Genomic DNA, 17,656 nt, shown 5'->3' on the forward strand with positions numbered 1-17,656 from the left:
ATTAGTGAATATAAAATTGTTAATTTTGTGTTTCATAATATGTGAATAGAAAACTGTTTTTAATTCAATTTTCATTAAATCTCAAAAATTTGAAAACTTAGTGGAAGTAGGTAGTAAGTAACTTTTTAAAGAATATGATATTACTTTTAGAAAATATAGCAACAGGTACCTGTTTATGGAACACATATTCTCGTAGAAAAAACGTTCTCATTTAATGGCATAGGAGAAAAAAATTTAAGGTCTCTTTATAAAGCTTACCAAACCAAAAATTTTATACTTTTCCAAAATGCCCTTGGTATCTTTATCCACTAAATTCCTTGCTTTGAGATATTAGTATATAAGCCTTAAATTGAAAATTTGGCGACTGTAGAATTACAAAGTTCTATTACTATTTATTTTAATATTTAAATTAAATGGTAGATAAACATATGAAAGCAAAAAAGATCTGTGGATATGACTAAACAGATGTGTTTGTTGAAAAAATAGATTAGTTAAAGAACTCTCTCTCAAATTCAATACTTTCATCGTATATAAACTAAACTCAGTGGCGTGAAAGCCGATAGAGGGCCAAGGCCTACTGTGCCCATTTCAAGTTTACTTGACCTTGGGTTCTGGGGTGCAGGAGTGGACGTTCCAGTTAGGTGGTCAGCTGAACGCGGAACCCCCAGTGCTTAGTTCCCAAGCAGGCTTGGTACTCATTTATTGACCCAATGAAGGGATGAAAGGTTGGGTCTATCTTGCCCGGCTCAAGGATCGAACCCAGGACCTGTGGCACGAGAGCCTGAAGCGCTACCACTCATCTTCATCATATATCGATATTCATATATTAGTTTATATTTTCAGAGGAAAATAAAATCACATTTAAAGAAAACTATGACAATTATTCTATACCTGAGATATACAATATAAAAACACAGAGGGGAAAAGTGGCATCCCTGATTACAGTAAAAAGAACATTTTACACAGTGAACTTGGGCATTTCAAAATGGCAAAGTTGGTTTAAATAAAGAATTTTTACTTAAGGCTAAAATTTTGGAGAGAAAAAAATTACGCAATTGAAAAAAATCGGGTTTTTAAAAAAATTTAGCCAAATGAAAATGTAGGCAACCAAAAACTCAAAAATAGGACCAAATGGAATAAGTAAAATGGACTTATCGACAGATAACTCTGGATTTATAAGAAGTATAGGATGATTTACAACCCTGAAAATACAAAAATTAAATAAAATCTTTCATAAGGGTGCAGATTTGAAAAAAATAAAGTGTATATCTTTATTACGTATTTATTTTCAACTTAAAATGTACAACTATTAAGTTTTTTATGATCATATTTTCTAATTTCTCATAATTATAATAAAAAAGAGGAACCTTAAATAAATATAGGGAAATGAAGAAATAAAGATGAAATTTTCTTAATATTTATTAACCATAATCTGAATAAAACTGTATAATTTATAAACTAAACACAAATTAAAAAAATAGATAAAATAAGTATTGTAATAATTTTATTTACACAGATCCTGCTATAAATAACAAAGGATTGAATGCGAAAAACCAACTCTATCCCTGGGAATCAAACGAAGTTCACTTCCATATTTCAGAAATACATCACCTGAAAACAATTCATAATGTAGTAATAATAAAATACTTAAAAAAAAAATTAAACCTAATTAATATATAGTAAAATATAATTAATATACAGCATACAACTAATTATATACCGTATAGGTTTTATGAACTATTATGCTTGTTGTCCCACTGAATATTTTTTTCTTAGAGGTTTTAAAAAAGTTTAAATTTATTATCTTTCATAGCATGAGAGACTAGTAGACTTATTTATGTACAAAAAAATTAGATAAAATTATCAGAAACTATTTTAATTTAAATTACCGTATATTCCGGCGCATAACACGCACCCGTAATTTCTAATAACTTTTTTTAAATTTTAAGATATACACTTCGTATAACGCGCACGAAAATTTGGAATTGTTAGATTTTCAAAAATATATTATAGAACTGCGAAAAAAAAGGAATATTTACTTTTGCAAATAGGAAATATGGATGAGACCCCAGTCATGTTTGACATGATCGGTAATAAAACAATTGATTTAAAGGGAGTAAAATCTGTCAACGTAACATGAGAAATCTCATTCCACCGTAGCCCTTTCCTGCTTAGCGGATGGAACGAAACTAAAAGCAATGGTTATTTTCAATAGAAAAACTTTTCCCAAATGCAATTTTCCAAAAAGTATTTTTGTTCATGTCCATGAAAAAGGCTGGATGGACGAAAATGGTGTTAAATTGTGGGTAAAAAATGTCTAGCAAATCCGTCCTGGTTGCGTAAAAAAACCTTTTAGTGTGGGACATGTTTAGGTCCCACCTTACAGATAATACAAAAAAATTGTTGAAAGAATGTAACACCGATATGACAGTTATTCCGGGCGGAATGACACCATTAGTTCAGCCATTGGACGCCTGCTTAAACAAACCATTTAAAGCCAATTTAAAATAACAGTGGAACACTTGGATGTTGGAGGGCGAGAAAATCTTTGCGAAAAGAGGACATATGCCTCATGCAAGTTCGGAAACAGTGTGCAAATGGATATTAAAAGCATGGGATGAAATTAAGCCTGAAATGGTTAGAAAACCATTAAAAAAATGCAGTATTTCAAATAAGCTGGACGGATCAGAAGATGGCTGTTTATTTATGGATGAGGGTAACACGGATGATGAAGACAAAACAGATTGTGATGACGTGTCTGAAGAAATAACGGAAGACGAATATAATGAACTATTTATGTAATTACGAAAATCAATAAAAGTATATATGTAAAGGTATGTTATTTCCTTAAAATAAAAGTATTTTTCTATATTTAAATTTTTTTTAATCTATAATTTTTTATATTTGGCGTATACTGCGCACCCGTAAATTCCAATGCTTATTTTTGTATTAAAAGTGCGCGTTATACGCCGAAATATACAGGGTGTCCCAAAAGGTCGTTTACAAACTTAACATGCTGGTCTGTCATATCATGATGAACAAGATTTACATAGGAACTTGTGTCCGAAAATTTAAACTGAGACAGCTAGAGGGCGATAAGTGCAGGTTTGGATGAGGAGAAAAAAAATTATATCGATAGCGGTGTTAGTATGATTTTTATTATAAATCATTACATCACAGCAAATGCTCAAAATTCCTTCCATTCGCCACAATGCACGTTTCACAGCGTCGGCGCATGGATTCACGAACCCGTTCAAATTGGTCAGGAGTGTCACGAACACGTGCTGCCGCTTCCGCGATCCTGGTGATAAGATCCATGTCCGATGTTACAGGTGTCTCGTACACTATGGACTTCATGTGTCCCCATAGATAGAAATCCAGGGGAGTCAGGTCGGGGGATCGCGGTGGCCATGGGACTGGTCCGCCTCTACCGATCCAGCGATTAGGATAAATCCTATCGAGGTATTCTCGAACAGCGTAGCTAAAGTGGGCAGGCGCTCCATCATGCTGAAACCAGATGTTTCGGCGTGTAGCGGCTGGAACGTCACCCATCAGATCCGGCAAAACTCTTTCTAAAAAAATGGGATAGGTATTTCCGTCGGGGCGTTCAGGTAGAAGGTAAGGGCCAATCAACTTGTCACCGATAATACCAACCCAAACGTTTACGCTGAAATGTTGACGTGCATGGGCACGTGTACATCTTGGGTTTTCATGCGCCCATACGTGCATGTTGTGGTTCACGACACCATCCCGTGTAAAGCAGGATTCATCAGAAAACAAAATCCATGATGGAAAATCTGGCTGTGCGACCCGCTGTTGCAAATACCAGCGTGAGAATGCAATACGTTTGGGATAATCGTCAGCGCACAATGCCTGTACTTTTTGGAAGTGGTAAGGGTGTTGCATGTCATCGTGCAGTATGCGCATTATGGTGGAACGAGCTACACCCAAGACACGTTCGCCTTCTCGGAGACTTCTTTGCGGGTTGACGGCATACTCCTGTAGCACGGTTTCCTCTACGACAGGTGTGCGTGTAGCACGTTCTCGACCGATGTGGCTACGTGCTACGAAAGCACCTGATTCACATAATCTGCGGTGCAATCGTCCAAACAAAACATGACCTGGCTGACGTCTGTTTGGGAAGCGCTAAAGGTACGTTCGTGCCGGGGATCGTCCATTTCCATCAGCGGCGCCGTATACGTAATGCATGTCGGCCATTTCTGCGTTACTAAACTCATTCATCCTTCTCCTTCAACGTCCACGCCTGAAATGATTGTTTTTCCCACTCTCCCGTTTTCGTGCAATTATCGCCCTCTAGCTGTCGCAGTTTTAATTTTCGGACACAAGTTCCTATGTAAATCTTGTTCATCATGATATGACAGACCAGCATGTTAAGTTTGTAAACGACCTTTTGGGACACCCTGTATGGTAAATAGTATTTTAAGGAAATTAGTTAAAAGGGAACTGAAAATACAGTATAAGAAACAAAAAACTAAAATGAAAATTAAGGGGGAAGAATGGCTTATGTCTATTTTTCACAAAAATGACTACTGGACAACCATCACTTGTATTTTGAGGATTACTAAGTTTTGACAAATCAATAACTCCCCGGTTCTCTCCAAAATTTATTATACAGTGAAGCCCCGTGGCAGAATCGCAGCGACAAGGCGACATTGCCGGAAAACGTTACAGAGTTTTTGCAGAAAGATTCTTCTTTTGAAAAAAATTAAATTTTTTTTCTACAGAAATTTACACATAATATTTGAATCATGCATTTAGATAATAACTTTTTGATGCTCTCAATTGACGACCATAGTATTGTAAATCGATTAAATGTTTCGATTGCATTTTCGGCAGATATTGATTTTCACGTGGATTTTAAATATCCCGATATATTTCAAACAATATGGAAAATTCAAATCGTGCATTTGAGTATTTACTTTTTAAGGTAATAATTCTATTGAGCTTTTGGCAGTTATTGTTATTTATTTCTCCAAAGTTTTTAAATCCGATGTTTCGATTACATTTTCGGCAGATATTGATTTTCACATGGATTTTAAATATCCCGATATATTTCAAACAATATGGAAAATTCAAATCGTGCATTTGAGTATTTACTTTTTAAGGCAATAATTCAATTGAGCTTTTGGCAGTTATTGTTATTTATTTCTCCTTAGTTTTTAAATCCGATATTTTTTATGCGATATAATTTATTACTACAACGTAATCTCGAAACGAAACACTCGTTTGAGGCGCCCGATTCGAGTAATTTTTTCATCAATCTTTTTTTCGGCAATTACTACTACGGATTTCATGATTTTTAATTATATTTTTTACTGCGATAATTATTTACAAAATGCGAAGGAAATAATTTGACCCCCCACAAAACTCGAGAATATTACCCATAATATTAGAATAAAAAATTATTAAATGTTTTATTTAAAAAAATTATCTAGTTTTTTTGTAAACACAACAGTTTTGTTATTTTAAATTAGTAACATATATGTTTGTTATTATTAAAAGTATCTTGCAGAAAGATGTTAGTGTAAGAGTGTTTTGTCGCAGATAGCTGGAAAAAATTCTGCCACAGGGTAGTGAAGATAAGTCATGCTGTGGAAAATTGGTTTTTGTCCATCCTGAATTTCGTTTTTCTCAGAACCAGTTTTACAGAACAGAACATGACAGAACAATACAGTTAACATTACAGTTACAGAACATAAACCATTCTTCCCTACTATCTTCACATGCTTTTTTCAGAATTAAAAAAAGTCACTGTCACACTTTCTAACTGAGTGAAGCATTCTAAGATTACATAATAAAAGGTTTAAAGGTTGAGATACCAGGTTTTGAATAATTATAAACCACTATCCGAAAATTGATTTCTCTTTTGTTACCAAACAGTTCTTTAAATTTTTTAATTACTTAATTGGGATTTATAAATTGTAACACTTGTTTATAACGGAAAACTGCTTAGAAAAGAAACATTAACAGTTTTTTTAAATAGTCTATGCTTTGTAGGTGAAATAGTAGCTTTTTAATACAATTATTTTTTAATAGAATTATTCAGCTTCCTAAATTTGTATTAATTATTTTGTTAATGCATCTGAGATAATTTAACTGAAATTCTTTTAATAGACCTGACATAATTTACAAAGTTTTCTTTTAAAAATATTAATCAATACCTTATTTACATGATTAAAGTAGCATAAGAAGCCTCTTTGTCCAGAACATGTAAAAACAATGAATTTAGGAATTTAGAAACAGGCTTGATGATTTTCATCATATTACGGACAAAAAAACAATAACTAAAAATAATTAAAATATAAATAAGAATTGTATAAAAAAAATTCAAATTGTAAAGAAGAATTTCATGTGTTTAATTATTTTTAAATTTAATATGTTCTTACATGACAAAAACATTTTTTTTTTCATTTCTCAATTTTAAAAGGACACTGAATTAAGAAAGACATCTATATATTTTTGCTTAAAACAGATAGATATAAAGGTTATAAAATTACCAGCATTTTGAGATGGGTTAATTCCAATTCCACTGTCAGTTATAATTGCCGTTGTTTCAGGTGTAACTTTAAACTAGAAAACAAACAAATTACTAGTGAAGAACAGATGACAAAGTCCAGTAAATAGAATTTACTCTTTCAATCTCTTATGTTTATGCAGAGTCAGATATGGGATAAATGAGGAAAAAAACAGCCTATTGCAGAATCTAAACGCTTTGCTTAAATTTTACTAATTTAGTTTAGTGAATTGCCCTCAATTGCCTCTGCAATAATTACAAATTATTTCATGGTCAAACGTCCCTGCAATCTCAAGTGCATTTTAGAATACAATCACCTTGTAAAAACTGCAAATGCATTCTTTTAAAAAAATTTTCCCCCACATCCTGGGGGAAAATGTGCTAAGTGGTAACTTGAGTTGCTATGATACAGCTAATTAATCCTTTTAAGAGTTCATTTATTTCAAGAGAGAGTATAAAATAATTTTAAAACTCGAGAGAAGAAATTAGACTAAGAAGCATACTACATAAAATTAATTTGAGTTTTACAACTTTTTTTGATTTTTATCTGTATTCCTTTATACACCACCTTTATGATTCTTTTAACTTTCCCCATTTAATTTCCCTAAAAAGTGTAATCCACAGATCCTTTATTCATCTTGTTTGCAGGGGGAAGAACAGTTTTTATATTACATCTGTCAAAACTTTGAAAAATATAAAATTCTAATTATACAGCCAAGAAAAATCAGAGTTTTTCATTCTAAACACATATGCTTAACAAAAATTTTATTTAACAAAACGGTGATCATGATTTTATAGAAGAACAGTCTTAGTATGCTCTAATATTGAAATGATTTCATTCTTGCCTATTTGATTTTAGAAAGCGGCTGATTTTATAATCCAGTTATTTCATTAGTGGTGATCACTGTACATAAAGTACACATCCAAGCCAAAAGAAATGCTAAAAAATTTAAACTAGGAATCTAAGAATCATGTTCTAAATTGGAAAGATTCGACAGATGACAAATGAGATAGAGAACTATAATCAAAGTATTCTTGGAGTAAGAGAAGCCAGATGGACTGGTTTTTGAAGCATCAGAACAGCAGAGATGATAAAACAATACTTTACTGAGGAAGTGATGATAGACATGAAGCCCTTATTCTAGATGAAAAGGTATCAAAAATATAGTCTAATCGTTTAGGAATATGAAGGGATAATTGAAGCAAGGTTTTTCCCAAAGTATACAAAACTGACTATACAAGTGTATGCTCCAACAAATAATGCAGAAGAGGAAGTACCATTTCTACGATTAGCTGCAATTAAAAAACATAATCTTTTAATCGTAATGGTAGATGCTTAAGTTGGAAAGAAAACATATGAAGATGAAAGATCTATTGGAAATGAAGCTCAAATACAGATAAATGAAAATGCGTCCTTCTGTGATTTAAATGGACTAGTCATTGGTGGAACAAAATTCAAACATTAAGAAAATCCAAAGATGACTTGTAAATCAGCAGATGGGAAAACAAAGAAGCAGATAGGAGAATTATAGCAGATAGGATATTAACGGAAAATTTGTAAGATCCATGAGGGATTTAAAAATAAGGCGAGGAGCAGATGTAGGTAGGGATAAATCTGAAACTTCAAAACCATTAAAAAAATAAAAGTAGAAGACCTATTGCATTTGACTAAACTAAAAAAACAAAAATTAAAATTATAGATTTACCATCAAACTAAAAAATAAGTTTGCTGTATCAGAAGTAAAAAATGTTGAAATTAAAAACGACAATCAAAATAAGAAAAGACTTTATTGATACTGGAAGAAACTATTGAGAAGAAAGGAAAGAAAGCAAACAAATAATGGATTACAAGCGACACCTGGAAACTAATTAAGGATTAAAAGAGATCAAATATCTTTTATATCCTACCAAGCCAGAGAGACAAGTGCAATTATATAAAGACAAACACTGATAAAAAAGTGAACAGCATGGTTCATCTAAGTAGGCCCAACCAGAAAAAAAAAAAACATCCAAATTCTTTTGGGTGGGCTAACTTAAAAAAATTCACTTTTTTCTTAAAGTGGGTTTTTCAAAAAACACTGTACTAGATCAATTGGTTTTACTTCAGAAGCAAAATAATTGTAAATTACTGTCATCTAATCAAAGACTTTTAAATAAGTGAAAATAAATTGTGCCTTTAGTTAGGATGGAAAAGTAAATTATCTGTTCATTTGGGGATATAAAACCTTAAGCATATTTTTTAATTTATATGAAACTATGATTATGTCATGAAAAAAAAAAACAGGTTTTTGATGAAAAAAATTCTGGTGGACAAGAAAAAGAACTAAAACCTTTTCAAAAAGACACCTTCACACCTTTTCAAAAAGAAAACTTAACACCTTTTCAAAAAGGCAGGAAATATTTTAAAACCTTGCTAGAAATGCAAGGAAGATAAAAGAGAGTTTTATAAGGCACTTATAGAAGAAGCATGGAAAGCTGCTGAAAGAAGAAAAATTAGGTCAATTTATCAAGCAATTAAACAAATTACTGGAAATGCAAGAAAAGAAAAACTAAATGTAAAGGAAAAACAAGGTAAATTCCTAATGAAAAGGAATCAAAACTAGATAGAGAGAACATTTAAAAAAAGTAATCTCCCATTGCGGGACAAACGGTCATGAAGATTAAGACTCCACAATTTCACAGCCAACGCCTTGATATGATAACGACAATGTTGTCAGCATTGTGCACCAGACAATTTTACTTCTCAGACAAGCTTGTAAAGCAATATGAAGGTCAGTAGGCTTCAAGTCGCCACCGAGGATTGAACCCTAGTTCATCACATTAACGAATGTTTTAAACAAATACTAAATAAATATTAAAAATGATCTTCCGACAACATGAAAAGACACTTCTATTGTCCGGAAACAAACACCAAAAAAAATTATCACTCTAGTTCAAAACTTTTATGTAGTAATAAAACTGTACTGAAAAAAAATTGGTATTTTAATTTTTAAAATGATTAAATATAAAAACAAAACTCTTGCCACCGAAGGAAAAGTAAGAACTTTTAAGCATAATAAATCTAAAATAAGGACTTTTTCAAGAGTGCTTAATTTTTGTGATGCATAATTAAGCACTTTTACAGCGTAAACCATCCCTCTAGAGGGGTTGTATCAAAAAGGGGTGCATCATTTAACCTCATATTGATTCCAGTAAAATTGGTTCAGAATGGTACCTGTGGCAGAATCGTGGCGACACTGGGACATTGTCGCAGAACATTACAGAGTTCCTGCAGAAAGATTTTTCATTACAGAAGCAAAGAAGTTTGGGTTTTTTATCAGCAGAATATTTCGAAATATTTTTTTTGTACAGAACTTTTTTCCCCTTTCTGCAGAATTATATAAAAAAAATGCCTTTCTTGCATATTGGAGGAAGAAAAAACGCTCGTAATTTTTTTTCTACTTTCTTTTGAGAATGAAAAAATTGTGCAATGATTGGCTTTAGGTAGATATTATAAAAAGTTATTTCCAAATAGCAAAAATTTAAAAAAAGGTTAACTTTACAAATATTTTTTAGAACAGGAAAATATCATCAATAATATTAGAATATGCATTTTAAAATCTAAATATAAAAATATTTAGATTTTAAAAAAATTCTTACATTTATAATTAAAAAATATATACCGTACATTCCGGCGTATAACGCGCACTTTTAATACAAAAAATAACATTGGAATTTACGGGTGCGCGGTATACGCCGAATATCAAAATTTATAGATTAAAGGTTTTCTCGCCCTCCAACATCCAAGTGTTCCACTGTTTTTTTAAATTTGCTTTAAATGGTTTGTTTAAGCAGACGTCCAATGGCTGAACTAATGGTGTCAATCCGCCCGGAATAACTGCCATACCGGTGTTACATAGTTTCAACAATTATTTTGTATTATCTGTAAGGTGGGACCGAAACATGTCCCACACTAAAAAGCTTTCTGGTTTTCTTACGCAACCAGGATGGATTTGCCAGACATTTTTTACCCACAATTTAACACCATTTTCGTCCATCCAGTCTTTTTCGTGGACATGAAGAAATATACCTATTGGAAAATTACATTTGGGAAGAGTATATCTTAAAATTTAAAAAATGTATTAGAAATTAAGGGTGCGCGTTATACGCCGGGGCGCGTTATGCGCCGGAATATACGGTATACTGTTCTGTTCTATACATGAGGGCTTTTTTATTTATTTTTTATTTTTTTTGTAAACAGAGCTGTTACTTTAAGTTAGTAACATACATATTTGCTACTATTAAAAATGTCTCTCAAAAGGTTATTAGAACTAGACAGAATCGTCGTGAAAGCTCGAAAAAATTCTGCCACAGGGGAAGTGGTGCAACGAACAATTCAAATATTTATATAAAGAACATCATCGAACAAAGTCACTAGTTTAGCACATCATTGTACATGAACTTTAATGACTTTCAAAAAGCTTTTGATTCTATTAATAGAGAGATGCTATGGAGAATTTTTAGAGTTGTATAGCATTTCAAAAAACTTATTAATATCATTAAAGAATTACTGATTCAAATTAAAGCAAATAAAAATCTGACAGAGCCCTTTTGCATTGAGACAGGGATTAAACAAGGGTGTGTGATGTCAAGGTTATAGTTTGTAATTATAATTGACTGCATAATGAGAAATACAATCCAGGATGCAAAAAAGACAAATAAGATGGAACTTTACTAAAAAATTCAGATTTTGCTGATGATATTGTTTAATTTGTAAGTAAATTAGAAGAACTACAATTCAAGACAACTATTTTGTAAAACTATGAAGGAAACTGATTGGAAATAAATAAAAACAAAACAATGAGAATAAATGGCAGACTCGGGGTCAAAATGAAATTTAAGGTAAAAATAGAGGCTATGGAAAGTTTTCATACCTCTGTGCAATAGATGAAAAGAAGGGAGGAACAGATGCAGCAATAGGAGTAAGAACTTCAAAATTCCAATATTGCTTAAAAAAATTGACAAAGGTTGGAAGATCAAATAATTTAATGCAGTTGTACGGAGAGTACTATTATACAGGTCAAAAAACATGGAAACTAAAAAAATTACAGAATGAAAAAAAAAAACAAATAGTTGCCAAAACAGATGCTTAAGAAACATTCTAAAAATATTGTCTCAAACCATATCAAATTTAGACCTCACAAGATCTGATTAAACCAAACAGAAGCCAATCACCCTTAACATGAAAAGAAAATGATTAAAAAAAAAGAGACAGGCCTATGCCAACATAGGCCTGTCTCTTCACAAGTAAAAGAAAAAAAGCAGGTGGGATGAACTAGCTGTTTTCAAGCGATATTCTGCGATGCTAACTGAATGAGTTGGCACAGGAAGTTAAGGGCTTTATGTGCTACTGGGCATAAAAAAGAGGATAATTTACTACTGTATAAGATTTCATTATTGCTATCTGATTACATTAATATATTTGACAGTTAATATATTTGATTGTTGGTATTGCTATTAATATATCCGATTATTGATATACAATTCAAATCTCAATTGAAATAAATGAAATAAAATTATGAAAAATGTTTACACATCACATTACATTTTATTACACATCACATTAAATGTTTACACATCACATCCTTTCTATTTCTACTTCTTGATTTCTTTTGAGCAATGACAAAAAAAAAATATAATATTGATAACATGTAGTAATGAAATAATATTAAGAAAATAAACAGACACAGTATAAAATTAATGCTGCAATAGTAAACAATTGATACTCAATAATAAATAAATCTATGAAATACCTCTATAATACCGTATAAAATCATTTCTGTTTTGTACCAATGAATTTTTTTTATCCATAAATTTTAACAATTAAACACCTATACAAGCTCACAAAAAAGGTAAATACACTAATACATACAAATAATTACACTTAAAAAATAAAATACCTCTTCAGCTGCAAATTTTAGAACAGCAGTAAATGGAGTATTCTCTGGTACACTTAGACTAAAAAAGAATAAGAAAAAATTTTAATTATGAGGTTTTTTTTTATTTTCATATTAAAAGAAAGAATGGGATTTATTGTTTACAATGTACTGTAATGCTTATACAGTCCATGCTCTGTATCACTCTTCTTCAATAGGAAGGAAATCAGGATAAAACCTTACCCTGGTACTGGGACTTTTTTAGTTTTATTTCTGACTTTTATTTTCCATTTGTTGTTGACAACCTTACATTTCATACTTCAAAGTGTTTTTGCTTTTTCTGATTCATGCCTGGAAAGTCTTAAGGATGGGCATCTATTTTTAAGTGTCTGAAATGTGTCAACTTTTATTTTCGTATGCATAATATTGAAGCTAATGAAGTTTTCAATCTAGTAAAATCTTACTACTTCAGTTTCTTAGGATTATTTATTTAATAGAGGCCTATTTTTATAATGCCAATTACTTGGACAACAGAGATGATTAAATTGAGCGTATATGGTATAATTATATCTTTCAAAGTTTTACTCACTTTGTTATTCTATTTAACAATTGCACATGCAGCTAATATAGTAATCTTTGCTATCATCTTAAATAACACTAAAGATTATTGGCAAAGTAGCAGTTTAAAAGAGAAAAAGTTAAAATTTCTGTCAATAAGTAAGAGATATTAGGTTTCAAGAAACTGCAACCAATTTCTAATGCTCGTAATGTTCCGTGAATAAAATATGCAGAGTTAGGTTTTTGACATCAAAAACTGGCTTTAGAGATGGCACATAAAAAAACTGCCAAAAAGGTGTGGTAAGTTTTTTTATTTTGACATTGAAAGATAATTGATTGAACATAATTGATTCATCACCTGTAATTTTATGCGTATGTTTATTCACATATATTTCTTTTTTTATAATAGCCAATAATTATCCTTACACCAAAATTTTGAGTTTTTGACACTTGTCAAAAACTATGATGTCAAAGAAGGATTTTTGACATGGCACATAAAACCATGGTTAAAACCCGGAAAAAAGCCGTCAATTGTCAAAAATTTGCCAACCTTGTAAATATGTCAATCCAGTGACATTGCTAGTGAAATTATACTCAAATTTATATTGGAATTTTATTTTTTTTACCTTAGTCTAGTAATGTCACAGCCCATTGCTAGCGAGAACATTCGTCACTAGATGGGGCAGTCATCTAGTGAAACGTCAAACTTTGTAATATTTCTTATTTTATATTGTTAAAATGTTCTCAGTAAATCACTTATATTTTAATTTTAAATGTAATTCCGATAAATTATTTTTCATTAAAAATACATATGGAAGTGAGAACTTGTAGAAGCATTTCATGAAACCAAAGTAAAAGCTAAACCTGAAAGCCTTTGTAGTCTTGTGTAACTTTTCCCCCGGCTCTTAAATTGTTCTCAGTATTAAATTATAAACCACTTTTAGCCAGTGAACCCAAAGTTCTGGTTCTCTGCATAAGATGATAATTAAAACATACTTAGTTCTATAGTAACTGTTTTATAGATTTTATTAAGGAAAAAAAAAGAGATAAATGAATAAAGTTAAAATACAGTAAAGAAACAAAAATACATACACAAAAAATTTAAACACTCATGCTAATGAAAAATGTTTTAGCAATTCATAAAAATATTTTGGTATGGGGTTCAATCAGAAAAACAATGAGTTATCACTGTTAAAAGATCTAGGTTATCCTCAATAAGAACTTTTAACCATTCAAGATTGACTTAATTCAGAAAACAAGGGGGGAATTAATAAATTAAAATAAAGAATAATAAAATTAACAAACAAATATCTCTCTCTTTTTTTAAAAAAAGATCATGTTTGTTTTGTGTGTTCAACTTAAGTTACATTATGTTCAGTCGTACAAAACAGGGGTCTGTCCAGACATTTTGTGAAAGGTCTGTTTTTGTAAAATTGTGAAAAAATTCCTCGTAATTTGTGAATATAAAATAAATGTTACATTCTTTCAACCAGGGTCCTGCTTTTGTGAATTTGTGCAAATAGGGTCCTGTTATTGCAAAAAACGTTTCCAGGGAGTTTTTAAATTGTCAAGAGATACAAGATTATGCTCAACACTGTAAAATTATATTTAAAAAAAATTAAATTTTAAAAAATAAACAGCAATTGCTGCTACTAAATTAGAGATGCAACATACAAATATTTGGTATTTAGTCAATACTGCTGAACGCAGAATATTCATTTCTGATGAATAAATGAAGAAACGTCTGACGAAGACAAAACTTAGTTCGTTTACATCTGTCTTTCTTTCCCCCCCACCCCCTGGGAAGAATTTATTTGCTTAACAAAACAATAATGAAGATAAACAAATTTGTGAAGGGTCCATTTTTAGGTTAAAATATTTTGTGAAGGGTCTGTTAACGGACCCAAATTTCTTTTAAACAGACCCCTGTAAAAACTGTACAACTCAGAAACTTGAAATTACATAGCTGTGTAGAAAAATTTAATTGAGGTAAAATAGAATTAACATTTACATTTAATTTTAATACCCATTGCTACTGAAAATACTCATTGTGTGATGCATCTTGTATTCTTAAGTTTATATATTTTCTTCTAATTACAGTTGTTTAATCTTTCAAATATGGGTAATAGTTCACTTATTACATAATTAATAAATTAACAAAATTTCTTAACCAAAATTATAATAATTATATATTTTATAAAAAATGATCAGATATTTTTTAAAAAATCATCGACTCTTGACCCTTTGCTGGTATAACTCATGATCCAGAATAGCAGTTACTATCATGCACTGTAGGGAAAAGCGTAAGGGAGGGGGGGAATAAAAGAAATACTAGCAAGCAGGTTAAAAAGCAAAACAAGCAAAAAGTGGAACCTCCTATTGTACACTAAAATAGTAAAATGATTACGATAATGCCAAAAATCTTAGTAATTTACAAAAATATATTTTGTATTATGTTTAGAACAGTGGGTACTTTATAACATCAATGATTGACTAAATTTAAGAAACAAAAGGGGTGAGATTAATGAATTAAAATTAAGAACAATAACATTAACAAATATATGCAAATTCTTATGCTAATGCCTTAGAATTTCATAAAAATATTTTGGCATTATGTTCAGTTGTGATTAGTTATCATCTGCACCTATTTTAAAGAATTTTTTTTTCTTTGCCAAGATTGGCGATATTAAAAGCCAATGTGGATTGTACTAGCACACGTAGACTTGTACTTGTCCTTTGAAAAATTATTAATTTAAAAAGTAATAACCTGGAATGCACCATCTTTTTTAACTTTATTATTTAGAAAAACTATAAAGATTTAAATAATGAGGCTTGAAAAATCTGAGACTACACTCTAAACAACACATGAAATAAAATAAAAATTTAGCTAACAATAAAAACAAAATATTCTAGCTATAATAATAAATTAATTCGAATATTTTTTTTTTACTCGTGTATCATTTAAATATTTTTTCAAAGCAGATTAAACAATTTTATCCTAGATATTTAAACTGAATTAAAATACTACAGGTAATACAACTGATGCAGATGATCTCCTAAAAACATGGGGTTACTTAGTTACTTTCAATCTAGGCATTTATTTTTTAAACACATGTAAACTTAGTTCCATAAGGTAACTAATAAAATACAAATTTTAGAAAATTGTTAAAAGTGCTAAATATTTGAATAAATATGAGAAAAACATTTAATGCAGACTGCGCTCTAAATAAATAATATAGTGAAGTTCGTCTCGAATACACAATACACATCTTGTGAATAAGAATGCTTAGTGACATGCATCTATATGTCACTAGGCATGTTTTCCTTCATTTCAAGTAGCATGAAAAATGCATGCCATGTATCTTAATATTAAAATATTAGAGTAAATCCACTAGCACATGAGATCTTTAATATTTATTGAGACTTTCTCATGTATAAAATTTAGAAACTAGTTTCATACAAATTGTATACACTACATAAAATAAATACTTACACTTTGAAAGGTAACTTCGGATCAGATGTCAAAGTTATTTTGAATGTAACTTTAGACCTAAAAAAAATAATTGGTGATTAACCCAAAATTTTATGTAATTGAACAAGTGTAAAAATTTAATAATTATTTCATAAATATATAGATAGAAAAAATTGTAAGTGGTGTTGAGCTTTCAAACTACTAGCACAAAAAAAGAGAAGAAATGGAATTAAAAAAAAAAAAAAAAAACAATTTCCCCCCAGCAAATAACGCGATCAATCAGTGGAGAGGTAGGTTTTCTAACTATTTCTAATTACAACTAACTATTTCTAACTTAAAGTATTACTAATCACAAAATACTCACATGGCAAAAAATATAACTTCAAGTGACTGCTTCTAAAATGATTTCCTGAAAAAAAGGGAGACTTTAAATAACGCGAAAACTTATGTGAAAGATTATTCTGTGAAAAAGGCAATAGGGAAATTAATACTGTATCAATTCTAGCAATACATAGTATATATATATACATTTCTTTTCGTTACAATAAAAACAAATGAACATAAACTACAAAAATCGTAAATGATGACAATATGTGAGAAATGAGACAATGACTAAAAAAAACACTATTATCAAACAATATTATAAGAAACAGAAAAAATATTACACTATATAGTTCAAAATGATTTATTTAATACACAAAAAATTCTAATTCATAAAAATTGACAATACCAGAAAACCACGTCAGTGAAAATGGAACTAGATCTATCGATGAAAACAATCAACCATCAAGATCAACAATCATAGGAAACTACAAATACAGTTAAAAAGGCAAAACAGAACGAAAAAAGATTTGCCACATTTTACGGATTATTCTCCCTGTACGGATTATTTTCACTGTATGGACTATTCTCACTGCACATTGCATCAAAATTCGCTAATCCAAATTCAAAAATGCAAGTGAGAGCCTGATTGGTGAAATAAATTCTCAAAATTTTGCTAAAAAGAAAAATCTCAGCAATTAGCTTCTTATTTGCATAACATTTCGCCATTCATGTAGTCAGTCACAACTCTACATTTTTATATCAGGTATGCAGTGTGAACGGTCCTTAAAAAAGAAGGTTTGAAGATGTGAAAAGGATCATTCTCGCTGATTGCGATTTTTTTTAATAACGAAT

General features: G+C 30.6%; 1 protein-coding gene across 1 annotated transcript; it reads right to left on the reverse strand.

Annotated features, from left to right (window-relative positions):
• Nucleotides 1-1,487: 1,487 nt before the first annotated feature.
• On the reverse strand, nucleotides 1,488-17,316 carry Ufm1 (Ubiquitin-fold modifier 1). The gene is made up of 6 exons (XM_087167837.1): nucleotides 17,211-17,316; nucleotides 16,845-16,889; nucleotides 16,502-16,558; nucleotides 12,475-12,532; nucleotides 6,519-6,591; nucleotides 1,488-1,611 (listed from the first exon to the last, which is right to left on the reverse strand). Coding segments are annotated over exons 2-6 (279 nt in total). The 5' UTR covers nucleotides 16,847-16,889; nucleotides 17,211-17,316; the 3' UTR covers nucleotides 1,488-1,522.
• Nucleotides 17,317-17,656: the final 340 nt, after the last annotated feature.

The sequence above is a fragment of the Parasteatoda tepidariorum genome, chromosome 7, assembly GCF_982258835.1.
Source record: "Parasteatoda tepidariorum strain Cologne lab strain chromosome 7, Ptep-v5.0, whole genome shotgun sequence".
NCBI lineage: Eukaryota > Metazoa > Arthropoda > Arachnida > Araneae > Theridiidae > Parasteatoda > Parasteatoda tepidariorum.

Coding starts and splice junctions, on each gene's coding strand:
- Ufm1 (XM_087167837.1), bottom strand. Junction 6,592..12,474: donor TAAAATTTGCAGCTGAAGAG/GTATTTTATTTT, acceptor TTTGTTTTCTAG/TTTAAAGTTACACCTGAAAC. Junction 1,612..6,518: donor TAACCCATCTCAAAATGCTG/GTAATTTTATAA, acceptor AATTGTTTTCAG/GTGATGTATTTCTGAAATAT.